Consider the following 26,454-nt stretch of genomic DNA (forward strand, 5'->3'; position numbering starts at 1 on the left):
CCCATTCTCTCTCTCCCTTGCAGTCTTGTATGAAAGGCTCAGGAGTTGCCTTGATCATTTCTGACCGAATCTGCCCCTCTCTGCTGTAGCTGCTGCCCACGCAAGCAGAATTTGTAAGGGGATGGGTAACACAGATCAAACTAGGGAACAACTTTGCCGCTTGATCCTGGAGCATTAGCAAGGGAAGGAAATCTTGTCCTAACGGTGGAAACTCACTTCTAAAACAATTTAGACAAACAGGTAATGGCAGATCACTCCAGGCTTTAATTCAAGGACATCTTTGTGAAGCAGCAGCTTTGCAAATGGGAGTTTTGAGAGGAAACTGGGTATACCTCGGTGCTGCTTCAGGTGGATGTGTGAGACAAAACACAGAGACTTTGCCATTGTCCTGGTTTCAGCTGGGATAGAGTTAACTGTCTTCCTAGTAGCTGGTGCAGTGCTATGTTTTGAGTTCAGTATGTGAAGAATGTTGATAACACTGATGTTTTCAGTTGTTGCTCAGTAGTGTTTAGACTATAGTCAAGGATTTTTCAGCTTCTCATGCCCAGCCAGGGCACCTGACCCAAACTGGCCACCAGTGTATTCCATACCATGTGACGTCCCACCTAATTTAGGAACGGGGAAGGGGGGGGCAGGGATTCGCCGCTGGGGGACTGGCTAGGTGTCGGTCGGCAGGTGGTGAGCAATTGCCCTGCGCATCATTTGTACATTTCAATCCTTTTATTACTACTGTTGTCATTTTATTAGTGTTATCATTATCACTATTAGTTTCTTCTTTTCTGTTCTATTAAACCGTTCTTATCTCAACCTACGAGTTTTACTTCTTTTCCCGATTTTCTCCCCCATCCCACTGGGTGGGGGGGGAGTGAGTGAGCGGCTGCGTGGTGCTTAGTTGCTGGCTGGGGTTAAACCACGACAGCCATAGGGATGGCAGGGGGGGAACGCTTCTGTCTTTAGAAAGGGTTGGGATTTTGTTTTACCTTGCAAAGTAATTACAAAACCCCCAGCAATTGCTTAAGGTAAGGCAGTAACACCAGAAGCAGTGGCTGAAGCCGGAGTTCAGCTTCAGCTTTGCCAACACAGAAGTGTTGAGTCGCAGTAAATCCCTGTCCCTTCTTGTTTCTCCGCTGCAGCAAGTCGCGGTGTTACAGCTCTGAGCAGGGTTGATATCCCGGCTTACACCAGCCCATTAAAGCCAGAATTTGCAAATACCTTACAACTCTCAAAACAGACAGTGCTTCCCTAACAGCCTCTGGGGAGGTGCAGAGAGACAAATGGGGTTTAAGAGTTTCCTGACCCTGCTCCCCCCACCCCTTCCCTCCCTCCCCGCATTGCAGGATGCTCTGTGATGCTGGTTGGTACCGACCAGACTCATCTGTTTAATGGAGTGGTGGGTAGAGTCTAAAGAGGAGCCGTGAGATGACCCAGACATAGAGCCTGGCCCCACGGGTGCCTGGGCTGGCAGGGTGAGAGGTTATGGGGGACCCATCACCCTGCCGGGAAGGCAGCGATGGCCCTGGGGCCATCCTCACCCACCCAGAGTGGGTCACTGGTGCTCCTGGCCGCAGCCTGTGGGTCCCGGTTGCGGGTGTGCGGTTTCTGCTCTGCCCCAGCCAGGATCCTGCACAGGGCTTGGGACCAGGCGTGTGCTTGGCGGCAGGGCTCCAGATCCTGCCCTGCTGCTCTCCAGCCAGTAAATATTTTCTGCTCAGTGCAGATTATTGGGAGTACACTGGAAGTATCATTCCTTACACTGCCAGAATTCATCGTTTTTGGAGCTGTTGTGGTTTTTTTTTAAGCTTTCCCCTGCAGTTGCTGTTGGAACATGAGGGGAAAGTAAAAATGAAGTATGTATACAGTTTGCTTTGTGAGCTGTAACCAGTTCAGCTGCTTCTGGGAGGGGTGGGAATGTTTGGCCGAGGAAGCACAGGGCTGTTCTCGTGCTGTGCCGATGGTCCCGCAGCGCTCCTTCAGAGCCGGCGCCCTGGCCCCCAGCTCCTTGATGGCTCAGCAATGTTCCCTGCCATTGAACAACCTGCAGGAGAACAATCCCCCTCCCCAAACCCATGCAACCATCACCTTAAATGTCACCGGTAAGGGCTATTTTAGAAAAGCTACCATATAGCTGCAGAGCTCTGGCGTGCCTGCAGGGAGCTGCCCCCAGCCCCACTGCCCCAGTGGCATTGGGGGGAGCGCAGGTGGGGACACCCCCAGACACGGGCTCCGAAAGCCACTCTCCCCTGGGGCAGCTCTGGTGATCGGTCGAGTATGAATTCCTACTTATAGCCTGTTTCCATAAAGCTTGTAGGAACCCAGTTCTCTTGGAAAGCCTCTCCCGCCCAGGTGTGGGGCTGGAGTCAGTGAAAAGGCTCAAAGCATTGCAAGTGCACGGGTCCTGCATCAGGTTTCTTTTGAAACTCGATGAAAACTTCCCGAGGTCTTTGCCAAGGTGCCACTTGGATGGGTCTGGGAAGCCACAGCAGTTTCCTCAGGCACTAAAGGTGTTGAGAAGAAAAAGCCCTTATGCCTATCCCAAACCTGCCCCGTGGCAGCTCTGCTGGGGCACCGGGGCATCGGGATGGATGCGAAACGGGCCGGGGATGAAATGATGCTTGAAAATACAGCAGTCCTGCCAGGCAGCTCAAGGTGTGACTGGGGAATTTGCGGTTACTGGTGATTTTGTGCCCAGATCTGCAGCGTGTTGAAGGCAGCAAGAGCCTGACCTAGTTCGGCGGCGTGGGAGAGGCAGTGCTGGGAAGCTCCTGCCAGGCAGATGGAAAATATGTCTGAGCTGCAATGCCGAGCGGAGCTCACCCGGGGTCCCAGACAGCTCTGCTGGAGGACATGTTTGGCAGCACACTTTGTTAAATAAATAAACTGCCCGTTCACAGTGAAACAGAACAGCCCGGAGACTTGCTTCTCGGTTCATTTTGTTTCAGCTGGACATTGCAGGGAAGCGTTACAAGAGATCACGTCCCGTCCGTGCTGCTTTTTAGCAAAAGCCTCCCCGCCGTGACAAACGCAGTTTTCACCACGGATGGCAGGGAAGGCGGCTCATTGCTGCGGTGCGGGGAGCCGCTGTGGGCCGACGTCCGCCTCGGCAGACCCCCACGGGACACGTGTAGGAGCGGGGGGAACCTCGTAGCCCCCGCGCCGGCCCGGGAGGTGCTGCCTCCCCCCGGGCTGGGTGCTGCTCCTGGCTGGCGTGGTCCTGTCCCCCTGCCCGCGTCCCCCAGCACAACGCTCCGTGGCTTTACATCCTTTAGAGAAAGCGTGTTGGGGGGATGCATGGCTCGTGTGGCAACGGAAAGGTGCACCATCCAGCACCTACAGAGTAGAAAGTGTAAATTTAGCTCCGCTATCACCTGTGCACAAGCTTTGGGTGAGAAACGCGAGTGCCTGAAGGTGGGTGATTGCCAGCTCCCACCCCGGGACTGCAGGACAGGACTGCGTCCCAGCCAGGAAGGGTTTTCCCTTGTTTTCCTTCCAAGTGCTAATGTGTTTCACCACTACAGATGCCGACCTTGCAGCAATGTCTTTGTAACCAAATAAAATGACTCAGCAAATGCCAAAATAGCTGCAGTTCACGCAGAGGCTGTAGGCAGCCTAAAATACAGCCTTCCCATTGCACTGGGCACTGGCAATAAAAGCGTACCTTTCTTCAAAGATGAGTGTAGGTGTTTGGGGTTTTTTTCCAGAGATACTAATGGGAGGGAAAAAGCATTTTTCTACCTGACAGGCCTCCTGGCTTAGTGTGGACTGGTGATTTGAGTAACTTTTATTGCCCTGCCTGAAAGGAGTTTGGAAGTCTGTGAGCAGTCTTCAGAGAGTGATTGTCCCTCTCCAAAAGCCCCCATAAAAATGAGTCAAATCTCTGTTTAAACTTAAAGGATGCCCTTGAGACCATTAGCTCTGCTTAGGAACTGCGGTCCTAACCCATTAAGATAAAAATAAATAGAGCTTATTTTAGGAAGAGGTAAGTGGGAACCAGCCCAAGCACCAGTGAGCCACCGCAAGCACAGTGCAGATGTGTTAAAGTTGGGGTTTTTTCTTTTGTCTCATGCACCTTCTAAGTCAAAGTGAAATTCAGCAATCTTTTTGACTTGCCACAATTGGCTCCCGCCTAGGTATCTAATAACATAGTTAGACAGGAAAAGACTCTTCTAAAAACGCCTTGTATTTCCCAAACTACAAAAAACTCCAGCCCTGCTTCTGGAGTCTGTAGCATCACCATCAGCAATCCCAGTACCTGGGGACACAGGCAGCATTTGCCCAAGCCAGGAAAGCCAGCGACAAATGTCACTTACCCCCGTCATGGTCCAGTGCCTCCATCCTTCAGGGCAAAGCAGCATCCTCCAGAGACGAGTGAAAAATTACTTACATTGCGTGCGAGCAGTGACAGTCTGTGCAGATAGTAACAATTACAGATAAAACCCCTCTCCTACTGCCATTTCCCAAGCAGAAAATTTTGTGTTAGCGCTGGCTTTTGCTAAAAAAGGTCTTTCAGCTGTTCTTAAAATACTGAGAAAATATTAGTGTCTCGGCAGAATATACTGTAGGGCTGTGCTGCCTCTTGGATGTTAAAACCTGCAGCCCAGTGCTTTTGCTTCTGCACGTGCCCAGCATAAGACGTGTTAAAGCAAGAAGGGACACCTGAGCAAAGCCAGAAGCCAGCTGAAGGCACCATTTTCCTCGCCCAGCTTGGGTCTCATGCAGCCCAGAGGCTGATGGCATAACCCTTTCCTAACCAGAAAGAACCAGGAGCAACGCTGATGCGAGGAAACTTCTCCTTCACCCGTGCTGCTGTAGCGGTCGCCTTGCTAACGGGGCACCGCAGCAGGAGACTTCAACCTCAGGCCTTGCGCTCCAGCATCCACTTCCCCAACGCACTGTTAGCATACGTCCTAGCAGCTTGTGAACAAAAAGCAGCAATGGGTTAAAACTCTGCTGTGATGGTGGTGTTGGAGCCAAATCTGTAGTTCCTAGCTTTGTATTAAAAACTGAGAACAAATGCATATGCAAACGTGATAAGGCTGTAAACGCATCTGAAAAAGTCCCGCTTGTAACAGATGTGGTGGAAGATTATAGAGCAAGGGGCTGAGGACTGCGCTTAGATCCAAATGCAGGGCAGACCAATGGCTGGGTGGAGGCTGTTTCTAAAATGCTTTGCAATTACTGGAATTACTTTTAAGACTTTGTAGGTTAGAAATCTGGGGTTTGCTAATCTGTCCACTAAGCAAGGTTTTCTTAGGCAAAGTGATTTTATTCTTTTCCACTGAGGTCTGAAATGTGCTGGTATTTTGCAGAAGCAAAAACCATCGCTATCTACTACCCCAGTGGCGTTCTGGTTAGGTCACTTAAGAGACATGAACAGATTTGTTTCATGTAAAATAACTAGTTTAAGTTTGTTATTATTCTAGTAATATTTCTGTCTATTTCTTTGTTGCATCCGTCAAAACAAATGCAAACAGGAGTGCTAACAGAACAATGGGGAGTTGTCTACATGTAGTTCAGGGCATGGTGTTTTGGCCTGAATGGGGTAATTTAAGTTATACCCAAAAGTGGTACGGAAAACTGCAGTTACTAGGTTGCATTAGGCACTAGTGGGCACAGAAAATCCTGTCTCTCCTGTTGTTTTTTCTTTTTCCTAAAAGTTGAGCTCCATTTCATCTTTAACTAATTACTATCATTCCTGCTTTTTTTTGATCCCTCAACAGCCTAAAACAATTACACTCATGTAGAACAGTGTGCAAACCCACTCAGGAAAGCCATAAAGATCCAATTACAAAGAAATGTAGAGACAGTAAAGGAACTACCTTCTGGCATGCCTTGAAAGATAACACAGAATGCTAAACTCTTCAACAAAAAATAAAGGAGAATGTTTTAATCTACATGTTTTAAAAATGCAAATGTCTTCAAATCAGCTGGCTAGTTAGTTCAGTTTGCAGACTTGAGTATGCCTCAGACAATCAGAACTCAACAGGATGAAAAATGAGGCAATCAAAGCAATTGTTGACAAAGGGAGTTGAGAAAGTAATTTTTGAGATTTGCCAAGGGCAAGATTCAGAGAAAGCTCCCCAGGCTGTGCTGGGAGGGTCTGTCTTGTATTATGATTTGAGAATTTGACTAGTCTGTGTTACCAGGCTAAGGAATTTCCTCTCACCTTGCTTCTGTCTTTGTGCATGTGAAAAACAGGAGTTCCCAACTTCAGCTGCCTCTGCTAAAGTATGCTCATTTTCATTGTACGTTCATTTTTGTCCAAGCTAGCCTACAAACTTGTTTCAAACTCATTTTAGAAAGGAAAAAATTCTTCTTGTGCAATAGGAAGCAGTCTTTGGATATGCACAGTCATATTGCATGCCAAATCCAAGGGGAAGCAGATGGAGGAAAATTAATCCTCATGATCAGATCCACAATGTTCTTTAACATTTAACCTTTATGATATAAATAGGACAACATGTTTAAGCTTTATTTGTTCTTTAACTGTTGAGACTGATCCAGACAAGATCTACTCTGTATCACTCACAAGCTCAAGGGAACTGTATTTTGAATAAAAGGCTACTAATTGCTTTTTCCCCTGGAGCTGCCTTCTGCTTCACCAGAGAAGAAACTGGTCCATCTTCCCCACAGGCTCTCTCTTAGCAGAGTGAGACACAGCATGCCAGAAAAGTTACAGTCATGTCTTCAGGTATTGAAAAGCAAATCCATCCACATGAGTATACTTAAGGTGGAATTCAGTATGTTTATGTGTAATAAGCAGATCTTCCTATAGCACTGAACATGTTATATTGGCTTCTAAAATACACGCATCTTCAACTCTCTCCCCATTTTTCTCTTGAAACTAAGAAAAACACTCACGAAACAAGAGTTTAAAACTGAACTTTACAGGCTGCCTAGACCGGTGAATTATTTGTTCTTCATTCTAAATCACTCTTTTCAGTGTTATTTCTGGATTGCCACCTCTACTTTAAAAAGAACCAAGTCTCTAGCTACTTTTAGAAAGGTATCTATATAGCTCAAGGAACTGGTAACATGGACCCTTCTGACATCTCATCTTCCCTCAAACTGAACTTGGCACTGACCGAGACAACAGCAGTTGGTATCTCTGCAGCTGGAGGTATGCTGGCCAGAACTTCAGATGTTACAGCCCTAAGAAGAATCATAGGATCTCTGCAACACAGTAAATATTCAACCTAAAATTTTGATCATCAGTGAGAATATCACAGATAGTTTTAATATAGAACTACATTGCAGACTAATGCAGAATTTCCATTATTAACTATGTATGCTAAAATACTCAATCGTCAAAGCAGCTGTGAAATCACACACATGACACTTAAATGTATGTTTATTGTATGTAATTACTTGTGGAAAAGAGCAGTTTTCCCTTGAAATTATCTGTAACTTAAGAAAGGTCGAGACATGAGTTGATCTGGAAACTTAGAATGTGAGTCACTACTATAGTGGAAGGAAAACTATATCCCTAATATTTTTCCCCCTCTGACTGTCTAAATCCATGTTGTTTGTGAAAACATAAAAGCAATTTCTGCAAAAGCTGATTTCTACTCGTTAAAGTTTTTCCTTCCTAGTACTTGGCTATATTAACAATTCCACCCCCAAATCTTTGATCTCACTAGTTGGTTATGTTTTTTGCAAGCGATAGGAGGATTTTAAAATCAAGTTTTATAAAATAAAAGTCTGCAGTCAGAGTTATAAGCCTTATAAAATAAAGTCTGCATTCAGAATTAGTATGTCTATAACAAAACCAAAGGGGAAGCAGACTTGGAGAAAACCTAATAAAAAAAGGAAACCAGCTTTACAGGTGGAAATTACAGGTACAACATGTTACAGGTATAACATATTGTTTCCTTTTCTTCCAGTAACTTTAAGCTTCCTTCATTGTTTACATAGCGGAAACTGTAATCAGGTTCTTAATTTTAAGAGGAAAAGCCAGGATTTCGGAGTCTTCCTTGTCCTACCATTAATATAACCACATGAAAAGTGGTCATAAAAGCCATGTTTAATAAGACAGTTTAAGCCAAAACAGAAGTAATTCTCAAGCCTTCCAACTCTAAGTCATGCTGTGAAGTCCTTCACCCATTCCTTCAACTTTTAATAGTTAAAGGAGAAAGCTTCCAGTTTAAGGACTAATATTGCCAAACACAAAGCAGATGCTGCTTCACATTATCACAAGGTATTAAAGCCTGACACTTGGCATTACACCATGTAACAAGATTCTGGAAGTTATAATGGTAAGGTGAATACTGTTATCAAACAGAAAACCAAAGAACTCAGATCTTTGCAACTGAAATTTATATGTTAACATCTGCAGAAACAGAATTAGAATTTAAAAGCTCTACACTCAGAAGCTAAGCTCTTCATTAAAAAGACTGAACAGCATTTAAGACCTTTATATTAAATTAAACAAAACTGTACAAAGCAATCAATTTTTACATTTCCAAAATACTAGAAAGTGATCAAGAAACTATTTCTCCTTTTAAAGCCATGTGACAGGCAACTCCCTTTACAAGTAAGAGGCTTCAGTAGCTTAACAATTTTTTTCAACAATTTTTGTTCTATATTAAGTGACATCTGCTGACCATTTCCTTTGAATAGTCAGTTTTACTGAATGTATCATGACTTTATGTATTAGCTGGCCAAACAAACCTAGAATTCCAGTCAGTTCTCTTCCAATAAAGAATTTACTGAGTAGGTATATGTATTTTATATATAAATTTTATATATGTGTGTGTATATATATATTTGTGACTGTATATGTATACATACACACATACATAAAATTGCTGTAAGTATTGGACTGCTTATGTCTGTTGAAAGAAGTTTTCACCAACTTCTTTGGTGAGAAAAAAAAAATCTCTGCCACTTCTGGCACTTACTAGACACAAGGAAGGTAAGCAAATGTCTACAGAGTTGTAAACAAGTATTGAAAAAAAGTCTTGTGTATTGGAATGATTTTCACTGTGACTACTGTCCAAGAAAAGAGGCCATGGGATCATCAGGTCTCTGCCGTTTCATTCTATAGGCTTCCATTTCCTCTTCCGTTGGCTCCCTGGTTTCATATACGCTGTTGTATGGTCTCTTCCTCTCATCTAACTGCATAATTTCTTTAACGTGGAGAAGACGAGCCTCTTCTGCATTTAGTGCCTGAAATGAAAGCAAAAGAAAAAAAAAAAAACCACAATGAAAGTTAAGCAAAAAAACCAATGAAAGTTTGTATTAGATTCTAGTATAATGAACAAACAGCAGGCAGAATGGGGGGCATAAGCAATGCACATCTGTCTGGCCCACCTACAGCACACTTCATTTAATGCTCATTTGTTAGTGTTTAATATAAAATGATGGTAAAATGGTATTTAGCAAACAAGATACTTTAATCTCTTTCCAATTGCCAAAATCAAGTAAGAAATTTCTTGGCTTTACCTAAAATGTAATCATGATCCAGCAAGTACAAAAGCAGATAAGCAAGCATGTGATCTTAGTGGCTTGGGTTTGTTTGTTGGGTTTGTTTGGTGGGGTTCCCCTCCACCCTGCCTTGTCAGGGAGCATTGTTTTTTTAAATGCTTTTTGAAATACACATTATCCCATTCCTCAAACTACTACTGTTGCTCCTTCTTGCTATTGAAAAGAAGTTGCATTTGTACCATGCTTTGATTAACCATAGTTTAACATTAGTTTCACACTCTGAATATCCAGAGACAGGCTGCTGTGCTTGTGGAAGGGCTGTTCAGCAGCAGTGAGTTGATAGCTTGGTGGATGGATTTACTGCATTAATTGTGAGACTGGGCCCAAGTCTGGGATAAAAAGTGCTACGTTAAGCTTTGACAGTGCTTTTGATCTCTCCATCTTTCTTCAATACACAAATCATTGTGTTCTGCAACGTCTTATATAGATCTACGGCTGTAATAGTTGCCTAAACAAGAAGTGTTCTAAATCATCTAAACTAAGTCTTCCAAAACTAAGTATTTATTGCATGTTTGCTTGAGAAATAGGGAATGTGCTTTAGAACATCTAACAGCATGTTAAATTTGCTTTAGCTCAGAATTAGCATCAAAGAACATCCCACAGAATACCACAAGAACTGCCTTACAGGCTTCATAAAACTGACATTGTTGTAAAATATATTTCAAGTTCTTTTTGCCACAAAACCACTGATGAATATAGTGCACCTTTTTAAGTTTTTCTTGCTTCTTTTTCTCTTCACCCTCACTATCTGAATTTGAGCTCCTTTTGTGCTTCTTCTTTTTCTTCTCTTTCTGTTTCTCCTGGTGGATCTGTAAGGTGGAAAACCAGTGACCGTTAAGATTCAACTTGCAAGCTTTAATAATCTTCAAGTCATTAAATCCCAAGCATCTACTAATGCTATTTGAGAGCCTAGTTTTCAAGAGAGATGTTAATGATCTAACAACGCAGTCTAATAATTTTCAGACATTATGACTCACATAATTTTGTGGTTACACGCATCTTTCCAACTCTTAAAATGCGGAGGAAAAATATCTGCCTTCCTGAGAAAGGGAAACAACTTACCTCCATCAGTGTTTTGGGTTTTGTCATGTGTTCTTCCTCCCTGGGTTGCTCTTCTAGTAAGCTTGCTTCAGTATTCTATACAACAGACAAGAGAAAGCATACCCATTTACTAAGCACATTTGAAAGGCAAAAACCCCTCCAAAAACCCAACCCAACCAACCAACCAACAAAAAAGTGAAATAGTCTAAAACTTGGGTAGGAAGATGAATGCTTTTTAGCTCTTACTTACAGCAATTTCTTTCCCAGCTTCTCCTGTACAGTATGAATACTTGACAAATGAGTGGCAGCATTTGTAACCCCACTTGCCTTCCTTCCAATATGAACCCCAAATGCACTGCAAGAGAAGACACCATGGCAGTTATGTCCATCATGATACCCCCTTAAGAGGCAGGCTGCAATTTATTCCTGAGTTTATATCCTGATAAGTAAATTATGCAAACAATCCAGAAGGGAAATTTACGAGAAATACTTTTGCAATTTTACATTAGCCTTATAGGTACAGTTTCAAAAAAGAGAAAAGCAACAGGATGTGGTCAACTTATATTCAAAGTCAAAGGGAAATACAGTAACTTCCCCTTTAAGTTTGCCATTGCAACTCCTCAAATTCACATCGCAACCATGACAATTTGAAATTCCTCCTTAGTAGAAAAGGGAAAGTGTCACATTTGAGACAGGAGAAATTTATTTGCTGTATTATATTGTACTGCATCCTACCATACCTCATTCCCTTCCAATGGGAAGGAATCTGGTTTTTTTATAATTTTAACATAAGCTAGGGCTTACTGTATGGTTGTTGATCTTAACATCCTCTTCATATTTAGAGCAAGCAATAGCTTTCTCTTGTCCTTTGATGACTGTTCCATGCCTAGAGTACTCCACATAATCTTCTGTTTGAGCTAACAGCAGTTCAGCTGGTGGTGCATCTAGGTGTTCTTGTCCTCCATACTAAAATGCAAATACAAAAGACATAAAATAGTTTTGAAACCCCCACCACCACCTTTTATGCAGTTAAGTATACATTTCAAAAATGTCACCTTCAGTACCTTCTGAAGAAGACGCAAAAGAAGTGGATGGAGACAGTTTAATCTTTAGTGAATAGATAAGAGAGAAATACTTCTCCTCCTATTGCCATTGTGGTGTTTTTTGATGTTTTGGGTTTTTTTGTGGTTTTTTTTGTTTGTTTGTTTGTTTTGTTTTTTTTTTTTAATGCCTGGAGGATTACAACAGTGATATTCCTCACTCAAAGCAGAAAAACTTTTTAGACCAAACAAAAAGGCTCTGGGATAACCAGAGCAGTACTTTCTGTTCCCCTTCAAACTTGAATGTCGACAGGGTTAGAATCTAAATGGATTACTTAGTTCTTTGTCAGTTGTCCAAGAAACTAGCTGCAAAATATAAAATAAATATTTATCTAGAATACTACACCTGAAACTCGAGTCTGAAAATTCTGCTTTTCACATATAAGAAAAAAGAAAAGTTAAAAAATAATTTTGGGAGATAGTAACTTGGGTATTTTACAAAAGATAACACTTCTAAACTGTGAAAGAATTTTTCAACCACTTGTATTATTTAAAAAAAAAGACCCAAACCCTAAATTCCCACTCCTCCTACATACTGCTGTCAGATTTTTCACTGGAGAAATTCTGACAGTTAAGGGAAGAGCTCCCAATAATCCAAAGAACTACCAGCAGATCTTCAAAGGTTCCTATATTAAATAATATAATGAATCCAACTGATAAGATAGTGTGTATAGATATAAAATTCTTTTTATAAATCTAAGCTACTGAGAACAGCTGATGCATTTTCACGTAGCATTAGTAACCTTATTTGTTCCCCAAAACCCAGACTTCAAACTCAACAGAATTCTTATTAAATAAAACCAAAAGTCTATTACCTTCTCTAGGATGCTTTCTTTCTGCTGTGCCTTGAAATCTTCTTTTTTCACTTTGAAGGATTTATAAAGTAGCTCTAATTTTGTAGGGTCTGCTTGAAGATGAACTTCAGAGCCTTTGTCATAAGCCTCCCAAGCAAAAACTGTGTACACAAGAGGTTTCACTCAATATTTATTCTAAAACTGACATAGGCATTCAAATTACAATCTTTAATTCTGCAGTAATTTGAAAGAAAGCCTCAATCTAAGAAGATTTATTTCTCTTTTGCAAGAAAGCATTGTTAACTTAAGTCTTTTAAGTTCGTTTCCTTAAAAAAACCAAAACCCCAAAACCCACTTACGCTGAGTCTGTGCCATTGAAATGGTATCTCCAGTGTAGCGAACAAAGTTGTCACCTGCGTAACCAACTCTGCAGAAAAGAACAATATGATTCTTAGCATTCAAGTAATGTGATTTCCTTTTAAATAAAATCATAGAACACCAACAGTAAAGTAAAAATTCTCCTTTGTGCCTTGAGAGTTAAGAATGGAGGGAGAGGAAGGAGCATTCAACTCAATACATGAAATGAAGTTTGGGCTCCCCATAGAGTCATGAAAGTATACGATAGCAACTCAGAATACCTGGTGCCTACGTTTACATGGAAACATCTTATGACACAACCTGGAGCTCTGCCTGGAATACCAAGCACCAGGAGTCAAACTTTGATTGAACTGCACAATAAATATGCATAAATGGTAGGTGATATTCTAGCATAGTGATTCTCAGCTTCTGGATTTGTGAATCTCTCCTCCTGCCCAGACCCAGTGTATTTTACTGAGTTAAAGCCTGGTAATAGCTTTACTGCTCTCAGTTACCTTTTGCACACCCCTTGAAGAGATTCACAATGAGCATATGAAACACAGGTTGAAAATCAAATAACGTTAACAACCCAATTTCCCACTCTTTTCATCTTCCCAAAGTCCCTCTGAATAATTTACAGTCTGCAAAGCTGTGGCAGAAACACAGATTCAACAAAGGTCAAATTATGACTCTAGAGAGAAGTGAAAGCATCTGCATCTAAAAAAAGAATTGACCAGCATTATTCTAGCTGGGGGCAAGGAGAGGTGGAAAGAGCATTATTTGCTAGCATTTAGCCACTGCCATTCTATTTCAGGCAGCGAGCTAATCCAATTACTGTACTCTGAATAAATGTTTCTACTCACAGCCTGTCTACTCTGTAAGTCCACAGCACTACACAGGTCAAGGCGGGGTCACAGCTCAAGTGCTTGACTTGAGTTTTAAGTGAGACAGCCTTATGTGCAGCCAAAAGCCAGCCTATGGCATTTTTTAATTAAGTTGTCTATCTAGACAATGCCAAAGCTTTCAGACCTTTTCTATGCAGACTCCATTAATGTATGAGGAGCTCTCGCTCCTAGTTCAACCATTTAGTTAGGTACCACAGACAAGGGATGAAGTTTAAGATTTGGTTACTGAAATACTTTACAAACATCATTATTGTTTACAGGTATCACCTCTAGATACAGCAGAGTGTTCTAACCCTTGTACAGATCATTACACTAAGCAGTGGTCCGTATATCCCTGAAGATTAAGGGCCAGTATTACTAAAATACCACTTTTATATACTAAACCAAAAAATGCTGCTAAATGAAACAATTTTTTCCATGTTTACTACTACTTCTACCCATAATTGTCTAGGGATTCATTAGTAAAAGGACATACAGATAAAAGAAAATACAGAACCATTAATCTCATTTTTAACAGTTTTGTTGGATACACAAGCATGACCCTGATTTAACTTACTCGTCTGGATTCTTGCCTGTATTGGCATATGGGTTCTCCCTCATTGCTCTTGTTTTGGGATCATAATAAGCAGAGTTCGGATCTAGATTCCTCAAGTACTAGGGAAAGAAAACAACATACAAGATATTCGATATTTATGATTTTAAAAGAACTGAAGTTACTCTTGTATCGCCCAGCTTAGACATTTTAAAAAGTTCTATCTGTGTAAAAGAATGACCTTGACGAAGTCATGACATGAGCAGGAATAGAACTGAAAATAAACCTTAACTTCCAAACCCCAAGACCCATATGCAAACTCATTAATAATTGAGCGTACAATTTTTTTAAATTAACTCTCACAAATACAAAAGAATATCTGTAAAGAATTCTTTACTCACTTTTGCAATATCTTCCCGAATACGTAAATTTCGAACGGTGATACGTCTTTTAGAGTCAAAGTTCTGCCCAGGCATATCAATGTCATCTGCATATTTATCTTCATCTTCATCTTCACTGTTATGATCTCTCTCCTGAGGAAAGATGGGAAACTTCTAAGTAAAAGAGGACATTCACTCCAGAGACAAGTATGAGAATCTGATTTTAGTGGTTTCATTAAAAATTCTGCAATCCCTGTAGTTAAAAGCTGGCATCATTTACCTGGGCTTAAGCGTGCTGTCATGCTAATCTAACATTCAACAGGTTTCAGGTTTTTCAGGTTTCCTCATACGGAAACAGTTACAGAAGTGTAACTGTGATGATATTAAGAAAGCAGTTATCTTGGGCAAAATATACCACATATTAAAAACTAGTTATTTGCTTGCATCTTTAAGGTTTGACAACACACAGGAATTAAAACAAAACCAAAAATGCCTCTGTGAAATCCAACAACCTATGCCCAAAAGAATAGTCAGCCAGTGGCATGAACCCAACATTCAAACCCTTATGCCACCCTTGTTCCACTGATCCACTAACTACAGGTCTTTTTTTCTGCCCATGGTGTGATGCAGTGGGTAATCATCTTACTGTCTGTGAATTTGGTTCCTCTTCTCCCCACTGGTGTCTTGGGGAGTTCTGCAGCAAACAAAGAGCACATCAGCAGAGAAGACAAGATAGTGGGGAGAGGACAGAGGGCAGGGATATAAAGAGCAATCAAAGCTGAGCTTTATGTTGGATGCAAAATACAATTTACCTGTGACACAATATGCACAAAGATTGCTACATAAAGGTCTAGGAAAGAGCTCTATTACAGACACGTTGGTGACCTTTTCACTATATTCCCAATTAAATTTTCAAGCTTTTGCAAGAACAGCAAATTCTAGAACTGTCACTGTTATTTAGAGCTTGCTATGCCTTTGAACACTAATGGTTTAGACTAGAATATTTCATATCATGCAAATATAACCAACATTCAACTCTGAAAGCTTAAAAAAAAATTAAGATGACATATAGCAAGTATTTAGTTAGGATTGACAGGCATACTGAGCATGAATCAGAAGCCATAATTTAATCTGGAGAAATATAGCCAGAATTTATTTTTTTAACCTGCTTAGCCTCTAACTTGAGAATACTTGCAATAGTGAAGATGTAAACAACTGTGAGTCCTGGAACACTCATCAGCAAACTGGCCAGCACTGACTATGCAAAGCAGTCTTGGTCCTCTCCATCAGAGATAGCTCTTATGTTTCAAACATACTGTTCTTCTTACGGCTCCATTTTATACGGAATAAGTGTATGGAAGCCAACAATGTTTCCTTTGTGGTGAAAACAGGCATCAAAAAGAGAAAGAATCTTTTCTATCGGGAAGGTCAGAACGCTGTAGTTTGTGCTCGGTTGGCGATTAAGTTCACTCTGCCATCTAGTGACAAAATGCAAGGTGACAACCTCTGGAAAATGGAGGCCCAGTTGTATGTAGTCTTTTGCTTGGTGTTTTCTTTCTCACAATGTTGATTAAAAAAACCTACTTCTGACCAGTAGCAGTCTCTACTTTTCCCCTACTTTATAAACTTAGAATATTATCAGAAACGCCTTTTAAAATTATAATTTTATATCAAAGAGTATCAAAAGCATTGTCTATAATCCAAGAGGAGCTTGTAGAAGTTGGTGGAAGATGCAAACTCTGCAGTTATAAGCCAGAGGGAAATACATATGCTCAGCCTTCAAATAACCAAAGACACTGCAAATAGTCATAGCAACGACTGAAGAAGAAACAAGTTTGGTTCTAAGATAAAGAAAATACCTTCCTATTCCAATTTATACTAAGCATTACTAAAACAATCCACAGTCACGTACTAGCCATTGTCTCAACATTAGTCAGATGTAACGATCTTTAAAAACAAAAAAAGCTTTTCAGTACATGAACAAAATTACTACATGGAAAACAAGTTTTTCTGACCCAAAATGCCGTGTCATTAACTTTTGCAAGAATAATAATCACACAGAATTTTTGCCCATAAGGGGAAAACAAAACAACTCTTATTTGAAAGAAGATGCTTGAAATTCTTGAATGTGACACAGAATATGCTGGTGCTAGGAAAATCTTTAAATTACTGAAGGGCATAAAAACCAATAATAGACCCTGTATAGAGAGTAAAAGCATGAGAGAGCAGGAGTAACCTGTTGTATATTTATTCAGCCTCAGCAAAAATAAGTTGGGCTTTAGTTTACTTACCACTTGCTCCAGCTTTCCTGATGCTAACTCTTCCTGAAGCTTCTGGGCTTTCAGTGTACGTTTGGCCTGTGTATCATGAAAATGCATTTGTTTTAGTATTTCTTTTTAGTAGCAAGTGTGTAGTAATACTTACCATAAGCATCTCTTGTGACTGCTGTAATTTAAAATTACAAAAAAAAATTTGTTTTTTTAAATTCTCTGGGTGCTTGTAAAAAATCAGCAGCCTAGAGCTTGTCACCTCTACTCCTATGCTTTACCACGTTTGTTTTTTGAGCCTCAAGGAAATGAAATTATGTATAATAACCATTTTACTATTTTATATTATTATACTGTTAAATCAAACAGTTTACTAGAATTTATGCAGCTATACCATTACTATGAGATAGTTCTATAATTGCGTCCTCGTACTCTAGTTAGAAACTTCAGTGCTTGAGGTACTTCATGACTGATGCTGCAAGCATTTATGGTTCATTCAGGAAGCACCAAAGTCTAGCATCTAAAGTAAGATTTTAAAGCTGCACATAGTGAATTTTTGTATGTGTTTGACATCACAGAACCATAGAACGGTTGATATTGGAGGTACCTCTGGAGACTGCCAAGACAATCCCCCTGCTCAAAGCAGGCGTGCCTGCAACAAGTTGCCCAGGACTCCGTCTAGGCAAGTTTTGATTACTTCCAAGAATGGAGACTCCCCCGCCTTACTGGGCAAGCTGTTCCACTGATCACCCTTACAGTAGAACATTTTTTTCTTATGTTCAAACAGGATTTCTTGTATTTCACTTGTGCCCACTGCTTCTTGTCCTGTCCCCTCACAGTATACTATTGAGAAGAGTCTGGTTCTGTCTTTAAACACTCCCAGTAGACATTTATACACACTGAATAGATCATATTTAACATTAGTTTTTCTACACACTATAGGAAAATACTGAGGACCAGGCACTGAAGGTAGTTAAGTTATGCGCCTAACTACCTTTTGGACCAGGTAGCCAACATCCAGCCAAGGTAGTGAACTTTTTTTTTTTTCGCCTTCTAAAAAGTTAATAACGTCCACATGGATTTGGTGCATACAGATAGAAAGTTAACTGCAACAGCAAGGTGCCAGTCTGCACAAAGACAGGTACAAACAGTCCACTGCTCCATCATGGCAACAAAAAGGATTCATAAGTAAAATAACATGAATGAAGTTACAATATAGATATAGATTTATTGGCTCTTTATTTATTGGCTTATTTATTTACAGCCAGGTAACAAATCCGTTTCTTGCCTGCAATTCAATCTGTGTCTCGGGTAATAAATTCTACGGCTTGTCTATTAGAAAGTAAGCAATTTGGGGAGACACTTCATTTATTGTACAGACCCATACTCGATTGCCAGTTCTGATCTGAATTTTCAGTTTAGGTGAAGTTTGCTATCAAACACAGAACCCATCTCGCTTTTTCATTATGAATACAGCACAAGGTCTAATATTAACAGTGCAGGTAACAAATGTTCCTCCTCCCAGCCAAGCCAAACACTAAACCTTTCCCTAGTAAACCACAGAACCTACATACCAAATCAACTTTGGAATACTCCTCTACAATCTTCATGTGCTCTTCTGGGTTATAACCATTCCAACGATCTCGCTTTCCATCATAATCAAACATCAGTTGAGGCTGCACGTGTTCATCTGGTGCAATATTCATGCCTGTGTACTTTGCTCCAACTTTCCTGGGTCTCTGAAAGGAAAAAAACCCCAACGGTTGGATCAGTCCATTACACTAAAATATGTTACTCACTCAGATATCCCTTTAAAAATAGTATCAATGGAGCTCCTCTGAAGCCAGTTAAATTCAGCACTATCAGCCTGTGAATTGTAAATAAACGCAAGTAGTCCATTTCTGTATTTTAAAGTATTGCAACTGACTCCAAATCCCATCAATTTCTAACTTTATTTGCCACAATTAAGAAAGCACTTGAAACACAGTTTCTGGGGATGGCTTTAGCTAACATGAAACAGTAAGACAGGCACAGGAGCACTTGAGTTAAAGCAAATTAACATGAAAAGCTAAACATTTTCACCTATTATTGCAGTGCTTATCACAAACAGAATTGATGAGCAACACCCTGAGTAGTATCATTTCTTCCCCTTCACTTTTCCTGCATAACAATTTTTTTAGAAATTTTCAAGCCACCTTTCAATGCTTGTAACCTTTTTCAAAATAGCTTTTTCAAAACTAGTAGTTTTTATTTTATCTATAGCTAGCTATTTTCCACTAAGATTAGAATTCACATTGTTTTCAAAACCATTAAACCATCAACAAAAGTCAAGTTTACCTCCATGCAGTCTTTCTTTTTGTGTGTCAATGCACCACAGTTCTCGCAAGCTCCTTTACGATATCTAGTTGCTACAGCGTGCTAAACAACAAAAAAAGACAGTGTTGTATAAACTTGTGGCAAGATCCATATACGTGTTCCCAATAACCATTTCTTCAATACAACTAAAGTGTGCATGGTCTACCCAAACTCATAACACATATTTTGATTACTACCAGACACTGTGACTTGCCTGCTGAAAAAGAATTCCCAGCTCCTGTCTCCCTCAAAAACATGTAACCAGAAATTATTTCCTCAGGGAATCAAACCAATCTTTATTTTATGACAAAAACATTTTACATACCTCTTGAACTCCTCGTTTGTACCAATCTCCAGAGGAGCTATACTGTTTCTGCTTCTCTGGCTGAGGTCTCTGATGCTTTAATGTAGGTCTTTTAGAAGGATCTATGTACCATGGTACTGAGGATATGTACTGAGGAATATGAGGATTGATATCTCTGTAAAAGACATTGTGTAATAAATACAGGGCATAGGGAAAAAACCCCACAACAACTTAGCCTAACAAATAACTCTCACATTAAAGTTCAGGGCTTTAGAAGTGATAATAAAATAATGAAGTTGTTACAGTGCATTGCAAAATAATCTCTAATTTAACTAGATAAACACAGACTTTCACTGAGATTTTCTTGCCATCTAATTCACCTAAACTCCTGACTCCAAATCAAATACCTTATTCTATGCAATGTTACTGAGCACAAAAATAGTAACACGTCTCTTCTCAGAAGTAACAAGCCTTGTAGAAGCAAGAGAGGGAACAGATAAGGTATGCAGTAAAGTTCTCCAGTACTACTTTTTGGTCACTTTCAAAACACCACTCGTAAGTAGCCACACAGATGGGACTTTTTAGCAGCACTGTCAATAGATCACAGTAGATAAACACTGAACCTGCATTTTTTTTGAAAATATTTGCTTTCTGAGGATGACTGGAATGTTAAAAGCAGATTTACAAAGTTCAACTATTTACTTCTAAAATGAGTCATGTAGAAATCATGTATCACCCTCAGGATTATTCCATAATCATAACAGGAAAAAAGTCATTTGTGCCAGTAGCTTTAGAATAACCATAGCTTTAATAAAACTTACTTTCCTTCTTCATCCACTTCAGCAGGTGCATTTCCTAGTTTTCTTTGTTCTTCTAATTCTTTTTTTTTCCGCCAGTCTTCCCTTGTCATCTTCTTTGGTTCCTCCAGGCTCACATCATTCGATCCTCCCGAAGGTGTGGCGTTCATTACCGTCCCTGATGCCATTTTGTTTTTTCCCCCCTCTAACAGAAATAAGAGGAGAACAAAGTCTCACAGATCAATACCGTTTGACAGCACAGCTCTTCAGCGTGGTTTCGCGTCATTCAGGGTAACCAGTGACGCTCTGTTATGCGCTCTTGACGTATGCCTTAGCACAACAATAAGCACCACTGCTGAAAAAACCAACAGCCTTATTAATGTTCCTCTTCTCCGACCAGTACGATCCCTGGTGGGGACGAACAGCAGCAGCTCAGCACACAGAGTCAGGACACGCACCGCCGGGCCCCCCCAGCCGGCGGGGAGGGGGCCACGGACTCCCCCGGTGCTGCAGGGGCCGGCAGAGCCGGCGGACAGGCCGGGGCTGCCGGGAGGCCCCGCCGCGGCCCCGCGCAACGCCGGGCGTACGCGTCCCCCGAAGGCGAGGCAAGAGCGCGACCGCGCGGAAACAGCACCCCACCGGGGCCCAGCCCCGGCCGGCGAGGACGCAGGTGCTCCCCCGGAGCGCAAAGCGCCCGCCCCCACCCGGACAGCCGACCCCCGCCGCCGCTGTCCGTACCTGCTAGGCCGCACCGCCACCCCACAATGCACCGCGGCCCCGCCCCGCCGAGGCGGAGTCACTGCCGGGGCGGGGCCGCGCCGTCACCACAGTAACGCGGCGCCGGGGCCTGAGGGGGCGGGCTTACCCCTGCGCGGCGCCGGCCCCGCCCCCGGAGGGCAGGGGGTGGAGCCGCCAGGGCAGCAGGTGAGGCGGGTCGGAAGCGGCGCTGCTGAGCCAACCGGCTGCTGAGCGTTTGTCGAAGCAGCCAATGGGCGATGCGGAGGCGGTTTAAAATCTGCCGGCGGTTGGGGCGCCGGGCAGTGCGGCTCTTCTCTGTGTGGTGGTGGGTCTCCGGACCGGCCCGCCCCGACCTGAGCCGAGCCCTCTCCTTCGTGGGTGCCGCTGTCCGGCCTCGGCGCTGCCGGTAGCTCCTGAGGTGAGTCGGGGGGGGCTGGGAAGGCGGAGGGCGTTACCTGGTTAAAGCCGGGGTCTCCCCCGAGGGCGGGAGGAGAGGGCGTCCGGAGCTGTCGCCAGAAGGTGGCTTAAACAAGGGGAGCGGCGGGATCTGTGGCTGTATGTCTTGCTTCGACTTTGTGCTTGAGCTTTTGACTGCAAGCCGCACCGGTTAGCAGCGGGTTTTTCTGCAGGCCTCTCTTGAACGAGGAATCACCTGCGCAGGTGTGTCACGGCAGGGATGAGCTCCAGGTGGGGCTGCCTGGCTGTTCCTAACGGTGCAAGGGAGTGCTCTCATCTGTTACCGCAGATGGGGCGGAGAAGTGGTAGTGAAGTAATCCACTCGCATAGGGTGTTCTCTAATGGTTTCTTTCTCTGGTGAAAAGGTGTCTCTGCTGGTAAAATAACTGGCATTACTCTTGGCTGCTCAAGTGCTACAAGTTGAGCTAAGGACTGGATTGCTAAGCTAAGGAGATGTATGCTTTTCCTGTACTGAGGAAACAGTTAAACACCACAAAGAAGTGATAAAGCAAACCAAAGTATTAGATCTTTCTGTGTAGGATTGCTGGTGAGACCTTGCTACTTTCCCAAAATCATACAAGCTCCTTTGAGAATATTGGCCTGCCACATGCACTAATAGTGCCTTCAAATGTAAGGGTCTGTAGCTAAACTACTATGAAATGGTGTGAAGTATGGGTTTGTTCCCCCTCCTTTGGGGACTGGCACATGGCAGCTATTTTGCCTTTAATGTAGTTTGTTTATAAAGTGTGCTGTGGTGGAAGAAATGACAAGAATGATTTCCTCTTTTTCCTGTATGGACTTTCCAGAGTGGTCTCATCAACCTGAAGATGGCAACACTAATCTTTATTGACAAGGAGAATGGTGAAGTTGGTGCCACTAAGAATCAGCTAAGACTCCCTTCAGGATCTTGTGCGTATATGCTGTCTTAAGTCAGTAGGGGATCAAGGGAAGAGCATAAATCCTGTTTTGTTAATCACTGTTTTGAACAGTAATAGCTCTCTATTCTTATGTCCAATTATCTAACTGATTCTGCTAAGCCTACCAATTATTATAAAAAAGAAAATGGCTCTGTGCTTTTATCATAGATGGGGCTTATGCTCCTGAGTTATAAATGGTGAGCAATGATTTTTATGACAACTGGTTTTCCAGGACATGTGCTTACTGAAGTAAGCTTTAGGGTTGATATGGTGCTAAAGTTTGCTTTTTTCTTCCCCCACTCCAGCAAAAGTCTTATCTGAAAGAACACAAGTTAACACTCCACTTCCTAAAAAAGCAATCAGTACACCTCCAGCCACATCTCACTCTGTAAGAAGGGCTCTTGGAAATGTGAATAGAACTGAAGGAGTCATGAGCAAAATGGAAAAGATAAGACAGAAAAATCAGCCTTGCACTGCAAACAAAGTGAGTATAACACCCTTCTACGGGGTTGAGGTGAGGAATGGGAATGGATAGTTTATCTATTGTTGTGGCTTAACCTGGCAGGCAGCTAAGCATCACACAGCTGCTTGCTCATTTTCCCCTCAGTGGGGTGGGGGAAAGAACTGGAAGGGTAAAAGTCAGAAAACTTATGGACTGAGATTAAGACAACTTAATAATTCAATCTCAAGGAAAAACAAAACCAACTTCTCACAACGAGCTGACTGATGCCTTGCTAGTCCCTGAGCAATGGCAGCCCTGGCAAACTTCCCCACCAGTTTTCATTGCTTAGCATGATGTCTTATGGTATGGGATATCCCTTTGGTCAGTTGGGGTCAGCTGTGCTGGCTGTGCCCCCTCCCAACTTCTTGTGCACCCCCAGCCTACTCACTGGTGGGGTTGTGAGAAGCAGAAAAGGCCTTGATGCTGTGTAAGCACTGCTCAGCAATAGCTAAAACAGCTGTGTGTTATCAACACTGATTTCACCATGAAGCCAAAACATGGCATCCTACAAGCTACTAGGAAGAAAAATAACTCTATCCTAGCCAAAACAAGTACACCTACATAGGCACAAGGAGTACAACAGCTTAGGGGGTACTTAATGGCAAAGAAGTGGCTCTAGAGAAAATAGTCTGAGTTAATATCTTGTTCACATGTTAAGTATCAGGAGTTTAATATTATGAGCCTAAATGTTCTAGTGCTGTGACTTGTTGCCACTGTATATAGTACTGCACTATGTAAACTCAGCTGAAGCATTTGCCCATCTTGGCTTATTTGTGTTGAAGGTATTGGAATTTAGGCTTGACTGAGAACTGTGTGGCAGGCATGCTTGTCTGTAGACCTGTGTAGTACAGGAAAACCACTACAGTGGGAAATTACAGTAGCTCAAATAATGTGGCTTTCTCTTCTTAAGATTACTGAAAAGACTGCTGGATTAGAAAGCTGTGATGCAGTGGCTGAAGAAGACTGGCCAGAAATAGAAAATATGTTTTCTTTTGATCCTCGAGGTAAGAACTATTGGTGTAATTATTAAAATGAACCATTAGGCTTTCCTGAGTGTTGATGTTGTTGTAAGACTTTGGTCAAGCTGTTGTGGCAAACAAGCTAGCATTGCATTTCTCCAGAGTCCTTTATTAACCATAAGGGCGCTTGCTACTTCTGAAATACCATCTCATTCTTGTGTAAATATTTCTAGCTGCAGTAGCTGTGCTCCATATATGTAGTAGTTCGAGTCCATTATTATGGTGGCAGGAAACTAGTTCCAAATAACCATGCTATAGCCTCTTAATTCATTAAATGCAACTAGTAGACAAGTATTCAAGATGGTAATTTGTAACTGAAGAGATTCCTACTGCTGTAGGGTATAATAGTTGAAGATGAAACTTGTAAAGCTGTTCTTGGAATACCTGCAATGGGCTGTGCTATCTCAGTCTTTCAAAGTGTGTCCTTAAACCATCCAGTTCATGTGGAAGTGAGTGTGCAAAAAGTACTGTACCAGAGACTACTTCAGTGTTGATGAAATGTGCTGTGCTTAATGAAGTTGACTTGGTGTAGTGATTGGAAAGAAATTACTGAAAGCTCCTGCTTTACATTAGCAGCTATGTTATACAGTTTAGTCTTTTGATAAGTGTTAACGTATGGGATTTTTATGGACAACTGAGGTGTAACTGCAAATAAATACCCTATAAGAGGGGTCTGTTGGATTGTGTTTTGGACCTGCTCCCACTTCATTTAATCTAGGAGACTGTACAGCTTCCCAGGTTACTGTGTGCTATTACTAAACTACAGTCTCTTTCTCAAACAGACTTTGAGAGTTTTGATCTTCCTGAAGAGCACAAAGTAAGCAATATCAACCTGTGTGGTGTTCCCCTGATGATATTTGAAAGGACGTATGACAGTTGTGTAAACATGGTTCCTTCACCTGTGAAGATCAAGGAGACTTCATGGGAGTCTAGTAAGTGGAAATTTAGCATGATTTTCAGTACATATAGTGTTCATTAGTGGTTTGGGAGGAAAGCTAGTTGGCTACAGTAGTGAACTGCCATTGCTGTCCTAACTACCAGAATAGCATACTAGCATCAAACAGCTTCTGGTGTATAGTCAAGCTGAATTTAACTTGTCAACCCTACTAGTACAGGTAGTCGTCTCAAAGTGATGTTGCTCAGCAATCTTTTGTAGTTCATTGCTAACTGATCAGTTAGGTGGAATTGGCTTATGCAATCAAAAAATTTCCCTTAGTCATTCAAGAGGCTTATGCTAATCCCCTGGGAGCTAGCTTATGTTGGAGAGTATAAATTCTGGGTTTCATAAGAAACTGATTTGCTCTATTTCTACTTTCAGACTTGTTACAATCAACTGCTGACTTCCTTGCTACCCTGGATGAGATCATTGACATGCCACCTCCTAATTATGACCTTTAATGCATATTCTGAATCTTCTATTGAGTTCAAATTTCATGTAGTTCTGTATTTTAATAAAGGCTAACCTAATCTGTATAATATTGGACTTTTTTCAGTGGACCCAAGATACAGGTGGTAAAATGGTGCTCTGAAAAGGAGACTATCTGACAAGCAATTAAAGCAGAGCCTTTGTAAGCTTCTAAGCAAGACTCTGTAATACAGTGTTGTGAACCATATCCTGGAGTTAGTACCTGCTGTTTAGACTATTTGGTCTTGATAGGTTAAGTGACCCTTTAGGCCTCACTGTTTACATAACTTTATCCTTTATCCATTAAACATGCAAGGGTTTAAAACTAATCTGTATATCTAGTGTAAATTAAGTACTAGAGCTAGTACTCTTCTGGCATTTTTCCTCTCTTGAACTTGTTTTTTCTTCACAGTGGTTGTCTAAGATAGTATGTTGGATTGTTGTGCAGTTGTAGCCTACTTCACATAATGCTGTGACAATTAAAAGGCTCTCATTGCTGGGTACTGTCTGTGCTCTGTGAGGAAAGGCTGGTGGAACCTCATCCTTCAAATTATAAGAACACAAGTTCAATAATCTTTTCTCTTGCATTGTAATGGCCTCAACTCCAGTTCTTCATCACATAAGACAAGTCTGTTGTAGAGGTGGTCAGCATTCACTTAATCTGCTTTTATAGTTCCTGAGCAATACTTTGATCTAGTCAGTTTACAGCAGCCTGAGCTGCCTTCAGCTTTCACTTCATCCTCAAGGCAAATAACAATGCTGTGCCTGTGTTCTGGTCATCTACTAAGGCGGAAGGCCTTCCTGTTCTTCGATGATGTGCCTTTGCTCTGAACAGGAAGAATTGTCATGTCAGATTTAACATTAGTACATTGTGGCACTATGTAACTGCAAGCAGTGGCAAGACCAGCTTTTCAGCTCATACTTAGAGTAGTGTCTGAAGTAACAAGAAATATGCTTTAATGATTGCAAGTTGACTAAAAGATGAAAGTACTCTAGCTAAGGGATGGGGTTAATTTGGTGTGGGTCAGTGCTGCATCCCACAGTTCTGCTTCTGGGAGGCATGCCATGGCTGCAACATGACTGCAGGTGAAGATGAGATGTG

The 26,454-nt window shown here is 41.7% G+C and overlaps 2 protein-coding genes across 4 annotated transcripts; one reads left to right on the forward strand and one right to left on the reverse strand.

Moving 5' to 3' along the window:
* Positions 1–7,306: 7,306 nt before the first annotated feature.
* On the reverse strand, positions 7,307–21,119 carry SLU7 (SLU7 homolog, splicing factor). Of its 2 annotated transcripts, XM_075056356.1 has the most exons (16): positions 21,054–21,119; positions 20,340–20,520; positions 19,540–19,693; positions 19,197–19,277; positions 18,434–18,598; positions 16,884–16,949; positions 15,239–15,286; positions 14,614–14,745; positions 14,237–14,334; positions 12,778–12,845; positions 12,440–12,579; positions 11,329–11,490; positions 10,775–10,879; positions 10,546–10,620; positions 10,188–10,292; positions 7,308–9,165 (listed from the first exon to the last, which is right to left on the reverse strand). In XM_075056356.1, exons 2-16 carry the CDS (start codon positions 20,501–20,503, stop codon positions 8,986–8,988), a joined length of 1,743 nt encoding a protein of 580 aa, XP_074912457.1. In that variant the 5' UTR covers positions 20,504–20,520; positions 21,054–21,119; the 3' UTR covers positions 7,308–8,985. The 2 variants fall into 2 exon arrangements, with proteins under 2 accessions (XP_074912459.1, XP_074912457.1); XM_075056358.1 differs by lacking the exon at positions 15,239–15,286 and having other exon boundaries at positions 7,307–9,165.
* Positions 21,120–21,231: 112 nt separating this feature from the next.
* PTTG1 (PTTG1 regulator of sister chromatid separation, securin) lies at positions 21,232–25,595 on the forward strand. 2 transcript variants are annotated; one of them, XM_075056594.1, is made up of 6 exons: positions 21,232–21,459; positions 22,316–22,418; positions 22,732–22,910; positions 23,839–23,932; positions 24,730–24,879; positions 25,266–25,595. In XM_075056594.1, exons 2-6 carry the CDS (start codon positions 22,337–22,339, stop codon positions 25,343–25,345), a joined length of 585 nt encoding a protein of 194 aa, XP_074912695.1. In that variant the 5' UTR covers positions 21,232–21,459; positions 22,316–22,336; the 3' UTR covers positions 25,346–25,595. The 2 variants fall into 2 exon arrangements, with proteins under 2 accessions (XP_074912695.1, XP_074912694.1); XM_075056593.1 differs by having other exon boundaries at positions 21,232–21,471; positions 25,266–25,593.
* Positions 25,596–26,454: the final 859 nt, after the last annotated feature.

This window comes from Buteo buteo, chromosome 24 (genome assembly GCF_964188355.1).
Source record: "Buteo buteo chromosome 24, bButBut1.hap1.1, whole genome shotgun sequence".
NCBI lineage: Eukaryota > Metazoa > Chordata > Aves > Accipitriformes > Accipitridae > Buteo > Buteo buteo.

Excerpts from the sequence above, each read along its gene's own strand:
- SLU7 (XM_075056356.1), bottom strand. The coding sequence starts at position 20,503 with ATGGCATCAGGGACGGTAATGAACGCCACACCTTCGGGAGGATCGAAT. Across the intron at positions 10,293-10,545 it reads AACCCAAAACACTGATGGAG|ATCCACCAGGAGAAACAGAA; the intron begins GTAAGTTGTTTC and ends TCCACCTTACAG. Across the intron at positions 9,166-10,187 it reads AGCAAGAAAAACTTAAAAAG|GCACTAAATGCAGAAGAGGC; the intron begins GTGCACTATATT and ends CTTTCATTTCAG.
- PTTG1 (XM_075056594.1), top strand. The coding sequence starts at position 22,337 with ATGGCAACACTAATCTTTATTGACAAGGAGAATGGTGAAGTTGGTGCC. Across the intron at positions 22,911-23,838 it reads AGCCTTGCACTGCAAACAAA|ATTACTGAAAAGACTGCTGG; the intron begins GTGAGTATAACA and ends TCTCTTCTTAAG. Across the intron at positions 23,933-24,729 it reads GTTTTCTTTTGATCCTCGAG|ACTTTGAGAGTTTTGATCTT; the intron begins GTAAGAACTATT and ends TTTCTCAAACAG.